Source organism: Notolepis coatsorum, assembly GCF_963971535.1.
Source record: "Notolepis coatsorum genome assembly, chromosome: 5".
NCBI lineage: Eukaryota > Metazoa > Chordata > Actinopteri > Aulopiformes > Paralepididae > Notolepis > Notolepis coatsorum.
This window is the reverse complement of record NC_140169.1, coordinates 22677830-22693698: the sequence shown is the minus strand read 5'-3', so window position 1 is coordinate 22693698 and position 15869 is coordinate 22677830. Positions and strand designations below refer to the sequence as shown.

The window sequence follows — 15869 nt, the reverse complement described above, 5'->3', positions numbered from 1 at the left end:
TTAAATCCAGGATTGCAGATAGATTAATCTAGATTAAAAAAATTAATCTATGCCCACCTCTAATATATATATATATATATATAATTATAAATAAACATTTATAATTAATTAAGCTACCCGGGCTAGCCGTCTCCATTCCGGCAGCAGCGCCTGACAGGGGCCGCACCATGGAGCGTAGAAATCAACCAACCATGTCTCTCCTTCAGAACGATCTGAAACACAAGATCATGGTAATAAAATCATACAATAAAAACAACAATAATACACAATAAATATAGTATAGAAAGAAATATCAGATCAACGCAAGGTTTTATATATAGAGTCCTTACCTGGTCTCTGATGTAATGCAAAAAAAAAATCCAATTATCTGATCGCCATTCCAGTTATACACAGCGATCGTGTCCCCGACATTACCGAGCGTTACACATGAACGGTCGGGCGGGGTTAGTGTCCCATGCCATCGTTGTAAAGGCCTGCCTCGTCTGAGTATTTAAACCCCTCCCCCACAGCTCAGATCGCCTCAGAAAACACACCAGCCCATTTCCAATGGAGTGCAATAGCTCCGCAAGGCAGTAGAGGGCGGTGTTGACAGTCTGCCAGCTCAGACAGGGTCTGAAGGGTCTGCAGAGGCTTCAGACATGAATTATGAATAGATATAGCGAATAAACTAAATAACGATCCCAAAAACGAGTTAACTCGTTGTTGGCGCTGAACACATGGCGGGCAATAACGAGTTAACTAGTTCTTGGCGCAGATTGTGTTAACTATGGACAATCATGCGATTAATCAGATTAAATAATTTAACCGATTGACAGCACTATTCTAATCACATGACTACAGCAGTAAAGATGGCTGCTAGAAGGTCTGATAATGATGAGAAACAGTAACAGGCTATAAGGTTTATAAGAGTAAAGCTAAACAATAAGCTAGCATGACCCATTGGTTTATAAGAGGAAGGCTAAACAATACGCTAGCATGACCCATTGGTTTATAAGAGGAAGGCTAAACAATAAGCTAGCATGACCGATTGGTTTATAAGAGGAAGGCTAAACAATAGGCTAGCATGACCCACTGGTTTATAATTTCGCCATCAGCAGTAACTGGTCAGTTCAAGACCGTTTACAACCGGACGTGGTCACTCGTCCGAGTGGCTTGTCAAATGATGCTCGCCAGATGTTTAGTCTTGTAACTCGAGAATGGAATCATGCAATAGGTATTGGTTGATCAGAGAAAACGCAGCCGGAGCCGACAGACGAGATGCCCGTCCGATACTTAACACAATAATTGCCAAAAACTAGTACTCATTATTGCCCGCCAGGCGAATATCGCCAAAAACGACCGTTATTTCGTTTATTCGCTATATCTATTCATAATTCATGTCTGCAGCCTCCGTATACCCTGGTGAATGTGTCTGAGCTGGCTGACGGTCAACACCACCCTCTACTGCCTTGCGGAGCTATTGCATCCCATTGTAAATGGGCTGGTGTGTTTTATGAGCCGATCTGAGCCGTGCGGGCGGGGTTTAAATACTCAGGCGAGCCAGGGGCTTACAACGACGGCATGGAATATTAACCCCGCCCGCCCGTCCGTGTGTAACGTTCGGTAATGTCGGGGACATGATCGCTGTGGATAACTGGAATGGCGATCAGATAATTGGATTATTTTTTTTGCATTACATCAGAGACAAGGTAAGGACTCTATATATGAAACCTTGCATTGATCTGATAACTATTTCTACCGTGATCAAAGCTATCTGTGTGTAGGTGTATGTGCTTATTACCGTTGACTGCGGTGGGGGGATGGGGGGGCGAGCGCCCCGCTACGATGGCCATTTCATGTATGCACGACGAGATATAATAATGATAATCTTGCGTTGATTTCAGGATGATTAGATAATCAGCCGAAAAATTACAACGTGATGACTGGATTACACTAAAATGCCTTTTTCTTGTCTTTTTCCTGGAATTACTCAAAAACACCCAAACCATACTCTATTCAAAACGGTATAAAACAGAAATGTAGGGATGAAAAAACAATCTGTTTTGGGCATGTTGACTGGAAGCAACTCACTGACAGTCGACAACGTTATTAGACCCATAGATATAATATAAGATATATTTTAAGCACTCGCAAATGTCGCAGTCTAAAACTATATCCATTGAATAAAGACCTGGCAATGAAGGGGGATCAGCGCCCCCTGCTGCTGGCGGTCAATGTGTTAAGTCCAGGGGTGCCCAACCTTTATTGAACCAAGATCTACTTTTTAATTTACCACCTAGCCGAGAGCTACCAGCCAAAATTTGACCTACTCTCGGCTAGTATTAGTATTAATAGTATTAGTAATACCCATTCAATATGCACATGACAGAACATATTATATGGCATATAATATTTTCTGTCATGTGCATATTGAATGGTTATATAATATAATATGATATTTTATATATCATTGTAACGGTATAGTGTAGCAATTACAAGAATGACGAGACTAACTTCTCACGTTGGGCATGCAGGCAGCATGACCCATTTATTTCACACTCTGCATACACACAGACAACACACACACTCAATTCAATGGGCATGAGAAAACATGAGTTTACATTGCCAAAGCAGAGGCAGCGCCATGTGAGGACGTGTTTTGGCTGAGCTCCTTACCAGTATTGTGTTTTATGTAAATTAATTCACCAGTTTGATCCTGAAAGTTCATGGAGTGTCTGAGAACACCCAACAGAGATATTGAGAACGTTTGCATAGTTTTGTCGCCGCAATACAACCTGCAGCAGATGATGAAGGGTACTCGTCACCAGAATAAAGCCAACATGGAAGCTATGGAGGCTAATGCTACACCGACTGAGAACACGGGGCAAGAGGCTATCCTACAAGCTATTGCGGCGCTGAGGACGGAGCTGCTCGACAAGGGGGAGGCCCAGTCGGTCGAGATTAAGACCCAGGTTGACAATCTCAGGGCGGAAATTAAACAGGCTAATGATAATGTCAACGCCAAAATTGAGGCCATGGGGAAACAGTTTGTAGAACTGGAAACTGCGGTCAACGACCAGTCTGACAGGATCACCGCCTTGGAGCAAGATTTGACTGAGGGTCTGAAAGAACTAGCGACCCAGAAAGCTCGAAATGAGGATTTGGAAGCTCGGTCCCGCCGTTTTAATCTGCGTATAACTGGGATAAAAGAAGGAAGAGAGGACGGGAAGCGACAGTCAGACTATGTCTCTCAGTGCCTGAAAGTCGCATTTGGCCTCTCCATACTACCCACTTTGGATTTTGCCCATCGTACCTTTCGCACGAGAGCGAGTGGAGAAGACGGCGGCGGCCCACCGAGGACCTTCATCGTCAGATGTCATTACTTCCAAGAGAGGGAGGAAATTCTATGGAGAACCAGACAGCAGGGGAAACAAATGACCACCGGAGACGGCGGTCAATGGAAATGACTATCTGCGCGCATCAAGATTTCACGCAAACCGTGGCCAAACAACGGGCCCAGTTCAACGAAGCACAGGGCTTGCTCAGGTCCTGTGAGGGGGTACGCTTTGGCTTGTGGTACCCTGCAGAGCTAAAGATAACTACATCGGATGGCAAATGCACAAGTTTCAAAGATCCCGCAAAGGCAAAGAACTTCATAGAGAATAATTTGCATCCCAAGTAGTGATGGCAAGACGAGACAACATTGGACTTGTTGCGTCTATTTATCGTTTCTTTTCCATAAGGTGCACAACGGACTATAAGCCCAGTGGACAATACAGAAAGACTTAAATTTTGTGGACACTTTCTCGCCTTCGACAACTAAAGGTGCGTATCTATATGCTTGCTTACTTTGTATTTTCTTTTCCGAATTAAATACCTGCAAATGGCATTTTATAGGTGCGCACCTGTTGTACTACTATATCGGCCTCCCGGGCTCAGTATATAGGCGCTGGCGAGGCTTTCGTTAATAATACAGATACTGTTCTATATCTAATTTGGTTTGTTGTTTTTTCTTATGGGCCGGGTTAATAATACTGTGTAGATTCCACGGGAATCACACAGTGAACGACGCCAATAAGGGCGCTTCCGACAACTATCTGTATGCTTATTTTGTATTTTCTTTTTCGAATTGAACGCCAGCAAACAGCATTTAGGTGTACTCCTGTTGTACTGCTATCTGCTTTTCTGGGTCAGCTAGGAGCTGGCGATGTTTTCGTTAATAATACAGACACTGTTTTAATAATTATTTTTGGTTTGGTGTTTTTTTTTCTAATTGAATACCAGCAAACGGCATTTTATAGGTGCGCACCTGTTGAACTGCTATATCGGCCTCCCGGGCTCAGTATATAGGCGCTGGCGAGGTTTTCGTTAATAATACAGACATTGTTTTAATAATTATTTTTGGTCTGGTGTTTTGTCTTATAGGCTGGGTTAATAACACAGACTGTATGTATAGAGACTGTAGATTCCACGGGAATCTGCAGTGATCGACGCAAATGAGAGGATTTTATATTACTTTGCAGTAACTGCTGCTAAACGAAGCACTTTATGTTAACGTCTCTGCTTCTATTTCTATGCTGTGTTCGTTCTGTGTTATAAGAAGCCCGTTCTGGATGGTATGTCTTGCTGTGCCAGCCAGGCTCATTATAATACAATGGTGTTGCGCTTAGCGAATACGGGATCACTGGTCTGCTTTAATGGCTGTGGCTTTAATTTTTTCTCTTTTTTTCTTTTCTTTTTATGATATGGTCATGTCTATGTTATGTGGATACAGTCAGCTCATACTATTGTCACGCTTGCACGTAGCGTTTTATTTTGAAGGACTGTTCCCTATTCCATTCACTTCCGGGATCAAATCAATGAGGCTCTTCACAAGAGGGCATTTCAGGGACTCTAGAGTGCCTTTTTGATATCCATATTCTATTCTTGATCATTATTTTCAATGATAGGCACGCCATGCTGCCGTAAATCCAGTGTTTTAATTTTAACAAGGTGTTGTTTTGTTTTGTTTCTTTTGTCTACTACAGACGGTAAAAGATTGATTGTGGTTAGACTGGTTAGTATTATTTCAGTTTTAGTATTACACGGTTCTGGTAAGGCTCAGCCCCACAGGGTAAGCTTTGAATATGGTCTTGTCAGAGGAGGAAAGACAAGTAGAGGTTTCTGCAGTCTCTCATTTGGGGAGGGGCCAGCAGGGGGGTCTTGGGATGTTTTGCGTTTTGTGTTCGTATCCTTGTTTTCTTTTGTGTTTCTTGTTCATGTCTTTAATGATGCATTGTTCTTATAGAGGGTTACTGTCAATTAAATTGCTCTGTGCTTGGGCTGTCTGTGACCAGGAGGTAATTATGTCTTGTTTTACACCACGGTATGGCTGTACCTAATCCTAATAAATTGCGGGGGGCAACTACAAAATTTACAACATGGAACACTAAAGGGATTAATCACCCAGTGAAACGCAGTAAAATATTTGCACTTATCAAAACTGCGAACAGATATAGCCTTTTTAACTGAAACACATTTGCTTAATAAGAATCATAATATGCTGAAGAGGGGGGGCTTCTCGCAGATTTTTCATTCCAAATTTGATGCCAAATTCCGTGGTACAGCCATTCTTATTCATAGAGATGTGCAGTTTACACAATCAAAGGTGATATCGGGCAGCGATGGTCGCTATATTCTCGTTCAGGGACACCTGTTTAATATACCGGTGGTACTGGCATGTGTCTACGCTCCTAACTGGGACAATGCTAAATTTTTTCGTGATTTGTTTTCTCTGCTTCCAGACTTGAATAGTCATCACTTGATTTTGGGGGGAGATCTAAATACAGTCCTATATCCCCTGCTGGACAGATCCAGAACACCTGGAACATTGAGTAAATCAGCAGAGACTATTAATGCTTTTCTACAGGCATACGGAGTGATTGACGCATGGAGGTACAAACACCCAGGGTCCAGACAATATAGCTTCTTCTCAGCAGCACATCAGTCCTATAGCAGGATTGATTATCTTCTACTCGATAAAAGGCTCCTCCCATTTCTTAAGTCAAGCGATTGTGAGAGTATTGTTATCTCAGATCACGGCCCAGTTACAATGGCACTGGGATTTCCAAATAATGAACCCCCACAAATAATATGGCGGCTGAACTCATGCTTATTGTCGAATGAAAAGTTTGTTGATTTTATTAACTTCCAAATAGATTTTTTTCATAGAAACTAACAAACATCCGGAACACAAGCCACTGTAACTTCTGGGAAGCGATGAAAGCATACTTGCGGGCCCAGATAATATCTTTTAATGCCGGTCTGAATAAGAGACGCTCAACACGCCTTAATGAACTGACTTCCCTATTAAAAGATATTGACCATAAACACTCAGCCTCACCATCCACTGACCTCTACAAGGAGAGAATTACTCTGCAGACAGAATTTGACATCCTGTCCACTGTGGCAGTGGAGGAGCTTCATCTTAGATCTCGCCAGGAGTTTTATGAACATGGGGAACGAGCTAGCAAATTGCTATGTCACCAGCTAAGACAGTCTGCAGAGGCCGGACTTATTGCCGAGATTGACACTTCAGATGGAATAGCTACCGATCAAAAAATCATCAACAACCAATTTAAGGAGTTCTATGAGACCCTTTACACCTCTGAGAAAAGGGAGGATATACAGATGGCGCAGTTTCTCGATGATCTTGATTTGCAGACCTTAAGTGACCAGGATAGGTCTGATCTTGACCGCAATATCTCTGTGGCTGAAATTGATCAAGCTATCAGGAAGATGAAGGGTGGCAAAGCCCCAGGGCCGGACGGCTTCCCAATAGAATTTTTTAAAACATTCTCTCTCAAACTAATTCCGATTTTAAAAGATGTATATGCAGAGGCACTGGAACGAGAGTCACTCCCACCCACAATGACGCAGGCCACAATTTCAGTCCTTCTTAAAAAAGGAAAAGACACTCTGAAGTGTGAATCATATCGGCCAATCAGTTTGCTTTGCTGCGATTATAAGATTTTAACCAAAGTTTTAGCCAGTAGACTGGAGTCAGTTATCCATACAGTGGTACACCCAGATCAAACAGGCTTTATTCTGGAGCGTCAGCTCTTTGGTAACATATGTAGGCTGTTCAATATCATATACTCTCCTGAAGCCCCGCCCACAGCAGAGGTTCTGTTATCTCTCGATGCTCAGAAAGCATTTGATCGCATTGAATATGAATATCTTTTCACAACTCTAGAGAGGTTTGGGTTTGGGCCCATTTTCCGCGGTTGGATTAGGGTCTTGTATGTTTCACCACAGGCCTCGGTCCGAACCAATAAGACTATTTCCAAATACTTTCAGATAGGGAGGGGCACTAGACAGGGTTGCGGATTGAGTCCCTTATTGTTCGATCTCGCCATTGAACCACTGGTGGTCGCTCTGAGGAGTGATGCGGGCCTCGCAGGTATCTCTAGGGGCGGCCAAACACATATACTATCACTTTATGCAGATGACCTGATCCTGTACCTGTCCGATCCCCATGTTTCCATCCCGAAGGCACTGGATATTCTCAAACTTTGGCAAGTTCTCAGGATACAAAATTAACGTCTCTAAGAGCCTGTTGTTTCCGGTTAATGATTTAGCTCGAAAGATGTCGTTCGGGGCATACCCACTGAAGATAATATCTGAGTCTTTTACATACCTGGGAGTGACTGACACGCAAGTATAGGGATTTATTTAAGCTAAACCTTAAACCAGCCCTGGATAAGGCTAAACAAGATCTTGCTCGCTGGTCAACACTTCCCCTATCACTAGCCGGCAGGATTAACTCAATTAAGATGACAATTATGCCCAGGTTCCTATTTTTGTTTCAAACAGTGCCCGTCTTTATCCCCAAATCCTTTTTCAAAGAATTAGACACATTTATTACAACATTTATCTGGAATAAGACCACCCCGCGTATTAGAAGGGCATTCCTGGAAAGACCGAAAGAGGATGGAGGATTAGCACTCCCAAATTTCTACAATTCTATTGGGCGGCAAACATCCATAAATTGACATATTGGATGGCTGCATCACATGGGGGAGGCGGAATGGTGTGGGTTGACATGGAACACTCCGCCCACCCGGTATCGCTATCCTCACTAGTGTGTGCTCCACTGCCACTCAGTAAAAAGCGCCTCACAAATAACCCCATGGTGATTGGCTCACTCCGTATATGGGCACAGTTTAGGACTCACTTTAAATATAAACAAGCCTCACCCTATCTCCCAATTGCATCTAATGCACTTTTTACGCCCTCACTCATGGATGCAGCATTCAAAACATGGGCCGGAAAGGGGCTAAAGAAGGTGAAGGACCTGTTTAAAGAAGGGCTTTTCATGTCCTTTGAACAGTTGGTAGGTGGGTATGACATCCCCCGCTCACATTTCTTTAGATATCTACAGGTGCGGGGTTTTGTAAAGAAATATTTTGCTTCTTTTCCTGTACTTCAACCAGACAGGTGGCTGGATAAGTGGCTGGAGGGAGACCCAAAACAAAAGAGGATAGTGAGTTCACTATACAGGGATATCCAAGAGATGGCATCCCCATCACTGGACCGTATTAGGGAGTCATGGGGTAAGGATATGGGACTTGAAATCCCTGAAGATTCTTGGCAATTGGCAATTAAAAGAATACATTCATCATCTGTCTGCATCAGACATGGATTACTCCAATTTAAGGTATTTCATAGACTACACCTCTCTAAGAGCAGACTTGCCGAGATCTACCCGGATGTGGATCCGACCTGCCCCAGGTGCCATCAGGCTCCAGCCACTCTCTGCCATATGTTCTGGTCATGCCCATCACTATCCCGATTCTGGCTTTCTGTTTTTGAAACATTTTCATTCATGTGTGACAGGGAGATCAGCCCCAACCACTTGGTTGCAGTTTTTGGAGTGCTCCCTGGCGAAATCAGGGTATCTGTCGCTCAAACAGATGCTGTGGCCTTCTCCTCTTTGTTGGCTAGATGCCTTATTTTGCTTAATTGGAAGTCAGCCATCCCTCCATCACATCGACGCTGGGTCGAAGATGTGATGGCACACCTAAAACTTGAGACTTAAATACTCCACCAGGGGCTCTACCCAGAAATTCTTCCAAGTTTGGCAGCCATTTCTGGATTATTTCAATCTAAAATTCCCGGCAGAGGATGCTCAGGCATAGGATAGGCAATTGATTATTTTTACTATTTTTATTTTATTTTTGTCTACTTTATTTTTCATTTATTTTAGGTATTGTGCGGTTATATGTAGTCATGTATTGTATGTATGTTTGTACGTATGTATATAATGTTGTTGAATGTTTAAAAAAACCAATAAAAACAATTTAAATAATAATACATTGCCAAAGCAAAAGTGGAACAATACAATCAAAACAAAAATGATATATGTACAATTAAAAGGGAATAGGAATGATGTGTAAACAGAGCTGTCACATTGCAACACTAGTGTTGTCACGATACTGGAATTTCGAACTTCGATACAATACCTTGAAAATGTCGATATTCGATACCATTTTCGATACCACAGGGAAAAATGTTAAATCTTAAAATGTAAAAAAAAAGTAAAAAAGAAAGATAAATATATATATGTGGAAAATCTTGCCACTAAACTGCGAGAGAAAATTGGTTTCCTGTACAGAAACAGATCCAATTTTCCTCTATTTAGTAGAAAAAGAATTGTGGAATCAGTCTTCTTATCAGTTTTGGACTATGGTGATGTAATTTATAGGCATGCTGCGGCATCAACTCTTAAACCTCTGGATTCTGCATATCACTCAGCTCTCAGATTTATAACTGGTGACAGATATGATACTCACCATTGTGTCCTGTATGATAGGGTGGGTTGGCCTTCTCTTGCAGAAAGGTGCAACAAACACTGGTATTTATTTATTTTTAAAGCCCTTATTGGTAAACAACCTGTTTATATCTCCTCACTGTTAAATTGGAATATTGGAACCTATTCAACTCGATCGAATGACTGGATGGTTCTTAGGGTTCCTCAGATTTGTTCTGAGCTAGGGAAGTCAGCCTTTTCCTTTGATGCCTCTAACTCATGGAATGTCCTTCAACTCACGCTAAAAATGGAGGTTCTCCCTTCCCTTGGAATGTTTAAATGTATGATTTCAGACCATTGTGTGACTACCTGTAACTGTTTTAGTTGATATTTTAAAATTATTTTTAAACGTTTTTAATTTGTTTTACTCTGGTGTTTAAATTTCTGTGAATATTGTTTTTATTATGTACTGTACAATCGTCGTTTCTGTAAATGAGGGAAACCTCAGATGCTTACGATTTTAAATAAAGGTTGAAATGAAAAAAAATATATATATATATATATATATATATTTTTTTTTTTTTAACAATTTTGCTTTTGTTGCTGGTCGATTCTCCTCAGATTCTCTCTGGTACTATAAGAGAAGATAAATATAACACTTTTAAAACCCTTTGTTTATCTTTAGATCAGACATTTAAAAATAACTAAATTATCTAATCTTAGAAATTAAGTAAAGTTAATAGTACTGCATGTTAAGCATAACAGATTGATTGATTGATTGAACATTTTATTAACAGATTGCAGAATGGGTACAATACAGTACGGCTCAATACACACAATTGTTAAGGGGAGGCAGACCAGAGAAAGACGTCTTGTTTACATCAGGGTCCCCCATTTTCAATTCATCATAACATTTGACATACAGATAAACAGTAGTTACATCCAGCCATTTATGACATACAATATATACAGTACTGTTTAAGAGACAGTTTCTAAAAGAGAGTATATACAGTTAATTTACTTCTGACTAGGGGTGCACCGATGTATCGGTCGGGTATCGGTATCGGCCGATAAGTGCCTTATTGACTGCAATCGGCCTATCGGCCGATAAGCTCGGATGTGCCGATGGCAGTAGCCGATAAATATCCATCAATTTGTGTAGAGTCAAGACAAAAAAAAGTTCACTCGCGACCTCCACAACGCCGTCCCCAGTCCGGGCAGTCCCCCCCACACACAAGCTACTGCATCAAAGTTACTACTTATGATTAACAAGGCATTCGTTTTGTGGCATTAACATTATATAGTTAGTGTTACACGTTCATAACATCAGCATATTATTTACCCGAATGTAACAAGCGTTCATACTAGCTGCCGTCCCCAGTCCGGGCAGTCCCCCCCCCACACACACACACACAAGCTACTGCATCAAAGTTACTACTTGTGATTAACAAGGCATTCGTTTTGTGGCATTAACATTATATAGTTAGTGTTACACGTTCATAACGTCAGCATATTATTTACCCGAACGTAGCAAGCGTTCATACTAGCTCAGTTCCTTACGTTGCTCACAGAGCCCTGAGTTTTACCCATTCTGCAATCTGTTAATAACGTTTTCAATCAGACACATGTATAGAAAGGCTTTGTTTTATTATAACATTAGTTGCAGTAAAATCATTATGCCTCATTTAAGTCATCCTGCGGAGCTAAAAGCTAAACGTCGGCCGCGCGCCGCGCCGTGTTGTTGTTCTAGAAAACCTCTGTCGTCAAAATCAATGGCGGACAAAAGCAAAAGTAAAAAATGCAACACGCTTGCCGATTGGTGGTAACAGCAGAGGCGGGTGCAAGCGGTGTGTGACGTAATTGGCAGAATCGACTGTCAATCAAAATGTCATTGGTTGAGACAATAGTATCTCGCTGCAGCCCAGCAGGGTAGACCATGCTGGGAGAACTAGTATCTAGCTGCAGCCCTGCAGAACATACTGGGAGAGAGATAGTGCTATTTCTTGATGTTTCCTTTTTTTAAGTAAGTAAAGAGGCCTATGTTCATATCGGTGAGCACAATTTGTAAGACAAATATACAGTAGTTTCATAAAAAAAATTACAAATTACAAAAAAATAAATATTACAAAAAAAAATAAAAAATAAAAAAATATTAAAAAAAAATATTTTGCCACAAATATCGGTATCGGTATCGGCCGATTGTGTTAGTTGAACAATCGGTATCGGTATCTGTGGCAAATTTTCATATCGGTGCATCCCTACTTCTGACCATTATAGTCAAAGTATTTTCCTATGAACTGAAACTCATAAGACAACATAAGGCTAGCATCATTCAGTTACAGCTATATTGGCCAACATTAGCCAACTATCTAGCCAGCTACTGCACCACGAACTGCCAGCCAGCCAGCTGGCTACCTTAACCCACAATACAACAGCTATCCAGCCAGCTACTGCACTACGAACTGCCAGCCTGATTGATTGAAAAGCTAGCCAGCTGGCCACCCCCAATCCAGCCAACCGTACAAATTACGGTCTCAGCCAATCACATCGATTTGTACAGTTAGTTAGCTAGCCATTCCATTGCGAATTAAAAAGGTAGGCCAGTATTAGCTAGCTAGTAGCTAACGTTAGCCAACTGAGAACGATAGCTAGCTAACCAACAGCTCCAAGCCTGCAAACAACAACGCCGTTGATATAATGAGCTATCCGTAGTAGGGCTGACCTTCTAATTTTTTGGGGGAATTCGAAGCTTTGGGGCCGAGATTCGATTTTAATTCGAAGCTTCGAGATAATTTTTTTTTTTTTATAATTTCTTTTTTTTAATGTTGTGGGACTTGTACAGCACTTTGTTCAACTTTGTCAGTGCTGTAAAGTTTAAACCTTTTTAAATCTTAGACAAACAAAACACTTTGCTTTCATGAAATATTGTAAGCCGTCATTTGAGGCTTTATAAAAGCAGCATAATGAACACAAATCTGTCAGTGCCGAGTCCGACCTCATCTTAAATAACAAACGGCATTGCTTGTTGTAGTTAACACTTTGATTGCCTAAGGCTAAATTCATGATATACCATAAGTTGCCAGCTCTATTTGTCTATGGATAAGTTCCCCTTCTTTGCAGGGCTATAACCTTTTTAATTCTATTGCTAAATTGCCATTATTAGGGCCCATTCAAGGTCCTATATGTATTGTTCAGGGTGTATGAACGTTAAACTTTTTCATTCACATATTCATACTAAAATGTGATCTAAAGTATAAGTATGTTTTCATCTCTTTCTGCAGCTTTCTCCAGAACGTGATTTATAGCCCCAAATGCATTATATTGATGATCAAATACAGTTTGATAGCAATCGGCGCGATTTAAAAAAATCCAACTGGACGGACTTCTGGAAGTTACTACACATCATCTGATGTTGACCGGATGGGCGAGGGGGCGTTTATAATTCCGTGGGCAGCGTTATACCATTCATCTAATGTGGGTCAAATGTTCATCAGATCAGTTAGTATAGGAGACATTGAAAAATAACGCTGAATCTTACCGTATCTTCCTCGCGCCGTTGGCCGATGAGCGTGGAGTATACATTTTCCTATTATGGGATGTTTGAATACCGGTCCATTTCCAGGTTGTATAATGGTATATACGTCCAAATCATGTTGTTTATCGAGTTATTGGCAACGGATCGCTATGTATTGTGACGAGCCAGAGTGCCGAAACCTATACCGAGTGCCCGGAAGTAATATGGGAGAACAGCACATCGTCCAAGTAACTTCCTCTTTGGCGATTGCGCCGATCGGCCACCAGATGGCGCTCTTGAACCGCTAGAGGGTTCAGTGGGGCTTTTTGGTGGGTCTCAGGCCAGCGGATGGGAAATATGAATCCGATCACAGATTTTTTAAATATTGATATCAAAGACGAGTTACGGCGTCTTCGGCAACTTGAGCATGGCGGGGAAGGACGCCTAAACTCGTCTTCTGGCAGTTAAAGTGTTAACAAAAGAGGCAGAGTTGATTTTGCAAAAAAAAAAAAAAGGCGATAAAAAGATTTATCTAATTAATTACAGGATTTGTAATTAACCCTTTAATCGCCAAGGACGAGTTAACCCTTAGAAGTCTAACCTAAATAGCTCCTCCTCCTGAGAATTTCCCCCTTTTTTTTTGTTACATAATATAAAATTACAGATTCATACCTTAAAAATAAGCCATCAATTGTCAAATTTGAGACGATAGTTTTCAATCAATGTCCTATCAAACATTCTGGTACAGTCATTACCAATTTGCAGCAGGAGCCTCTGAAGGGAATTCAGTGAATTCAGCTAATGATAAGGGAACTACACTCCTTCCCAGAATTCAATGTGATGTCAATGTTAATTTCAATGACTAATTCACACCATGAAACAAAGGCCCAGCAGGGAACAATTACAGCTGAATGGGGGTATAGTGTGACTGATCAATACAGGCAACACACACTTTGATTTGATGCCATGCATATACACACACTAGATAGACAGAGGTTTAGATATTTAGATAGATATATAATAGTAATATAATAGAAAGAGAGAGAGAGAGAGAGAGAGAAAGAAAGAAAGAAAGAAAGAAAGAAAGAAAGAAAGAAAGAAAGAAAGAAAGAAAGAAAGAAAGAAAGAAAGAAAGAAAGAAAGAAAGAAAGAAAGAAAGAAAGAAAGAAAGAAAGAAAGAAACAGAGAGAGAGACATTTATAATAATAATTATTATTATTATTATTATTATTATTAAATAGAATAATTTTCTATAGGCTTGCCGTGGTAGTCAGTGATACTGGTGTCATTCTGTGTTCAGGCTTCCATACTTATTGAAAAGAATGCTCATATCCAAAAGTATTAGATAGATATAGGTCATACATGTAGGTATGCATTTGGTTACACACACACACAGAAGTAGTCTCAGACCGGGAGTAGTCTCAGAGAGGGAGATACAGAGGAGAGATGGAGAGAGAGATTTGAACTTAGTGTCCACTTGGGTGTCTGAAAACAGGCTGAAGTTAAACATCTCAAAAACCAAGAGCCTAATATTGGGATCCAAGCATACTATAAGAAAAGACGTGAAGCTAAGTATATCTTTAGACGGAACAGCTATTGAGCAAGTTAGAGAGGCAAAGCTGTTGGGTGTCACACTTGATGGAACACTCTCATGGTCAACTCACACCAACAATGTGGTTGCCAAAATGAGCAGAGGTATTTCAATTATCAGAAGGTGTAGGTATTTTCTAGCCGATCTGATATTGAAGCAAGTGATACAGTCATTAGTTCTTTCTCACCTTGACTACTGTCCAGCTGTCTGGTCTAATGCCTCAAGACAAGAGCTCAATAAGATCCAGCTCACTCAGAACAGAGCGGCCCGTCTGGCCCTGAACTGCTCAATGAGAAACAGTGTGGAGGGGATGCATACCAAGCTGTTGTGGTTGAAGGTGGAAGACAGACTGGATTGCAGCCTGATCTTGTTCATGAGGAATATATATATCTCAAGAGAACCTATCTGTTTGTATTCACAGCTAACATGTACACATGATCGACATAAGTATAATACTAGGCATGCCTGTAGGGAAACGTTCACACTGCTACTACCAAAAACCAATGCAGCAAAGAAAACTGTGTTATATAGAGCCATGTCATATTGGAATAAACTGCCAGTACATCTTACTCAGATAACCAGTAAGATAAGTTTTAAAAATAATTTGAAAAGAGCATTGAGAGAAAAAGAAATTAGTTTACATTAAAGAAAAACACAGATACTGTAGTTTACACTGTAAAGAAATGACTGTCTGAGAGTTTAATCCCTTTTATTGTATTTTCTGTGATCTGATACTCTGTTTGTGTACTGTAATGCTATTTGGAAATATTTTTATATTTTTATATGTAGGAATATTGGAATATATTTTTAAATGTATGCTACTATAATGTTATGTATGTATGTACTGTTTTTGTTGTGTGTGGACCCCAGGAAGACTAGTTGTTGCTGCGGTGATGACTAATGGGGATCCGTAATAAAGATAAAGATAAAGAGAGGGAGATATAGATAGAGAGAGGGAGAGAGAGAGGGAGAGATAGAGGGAGAGAGATATATAT

General features: G+C 40.7%; 1 protein-coding gene across 1 annotated transcript in view; it reads right to left on the bottom strand.

Moving 5' to 3' along the window:
• Window positions 1-15869, bottom strand: part of dnajc10 (DnaJ (Hsp40) homolog, subfamily C, member 10) — a 143241-nt gene that overhangs the window by 18882 nt on the left and 108490 nt on the right. The window contains 1 exon segment of the mRNA XM_084314864.1: window positions 118-212. Coding sequence (XP_084170990.1) covers window positions 118-212 — 95 coding nt within the window.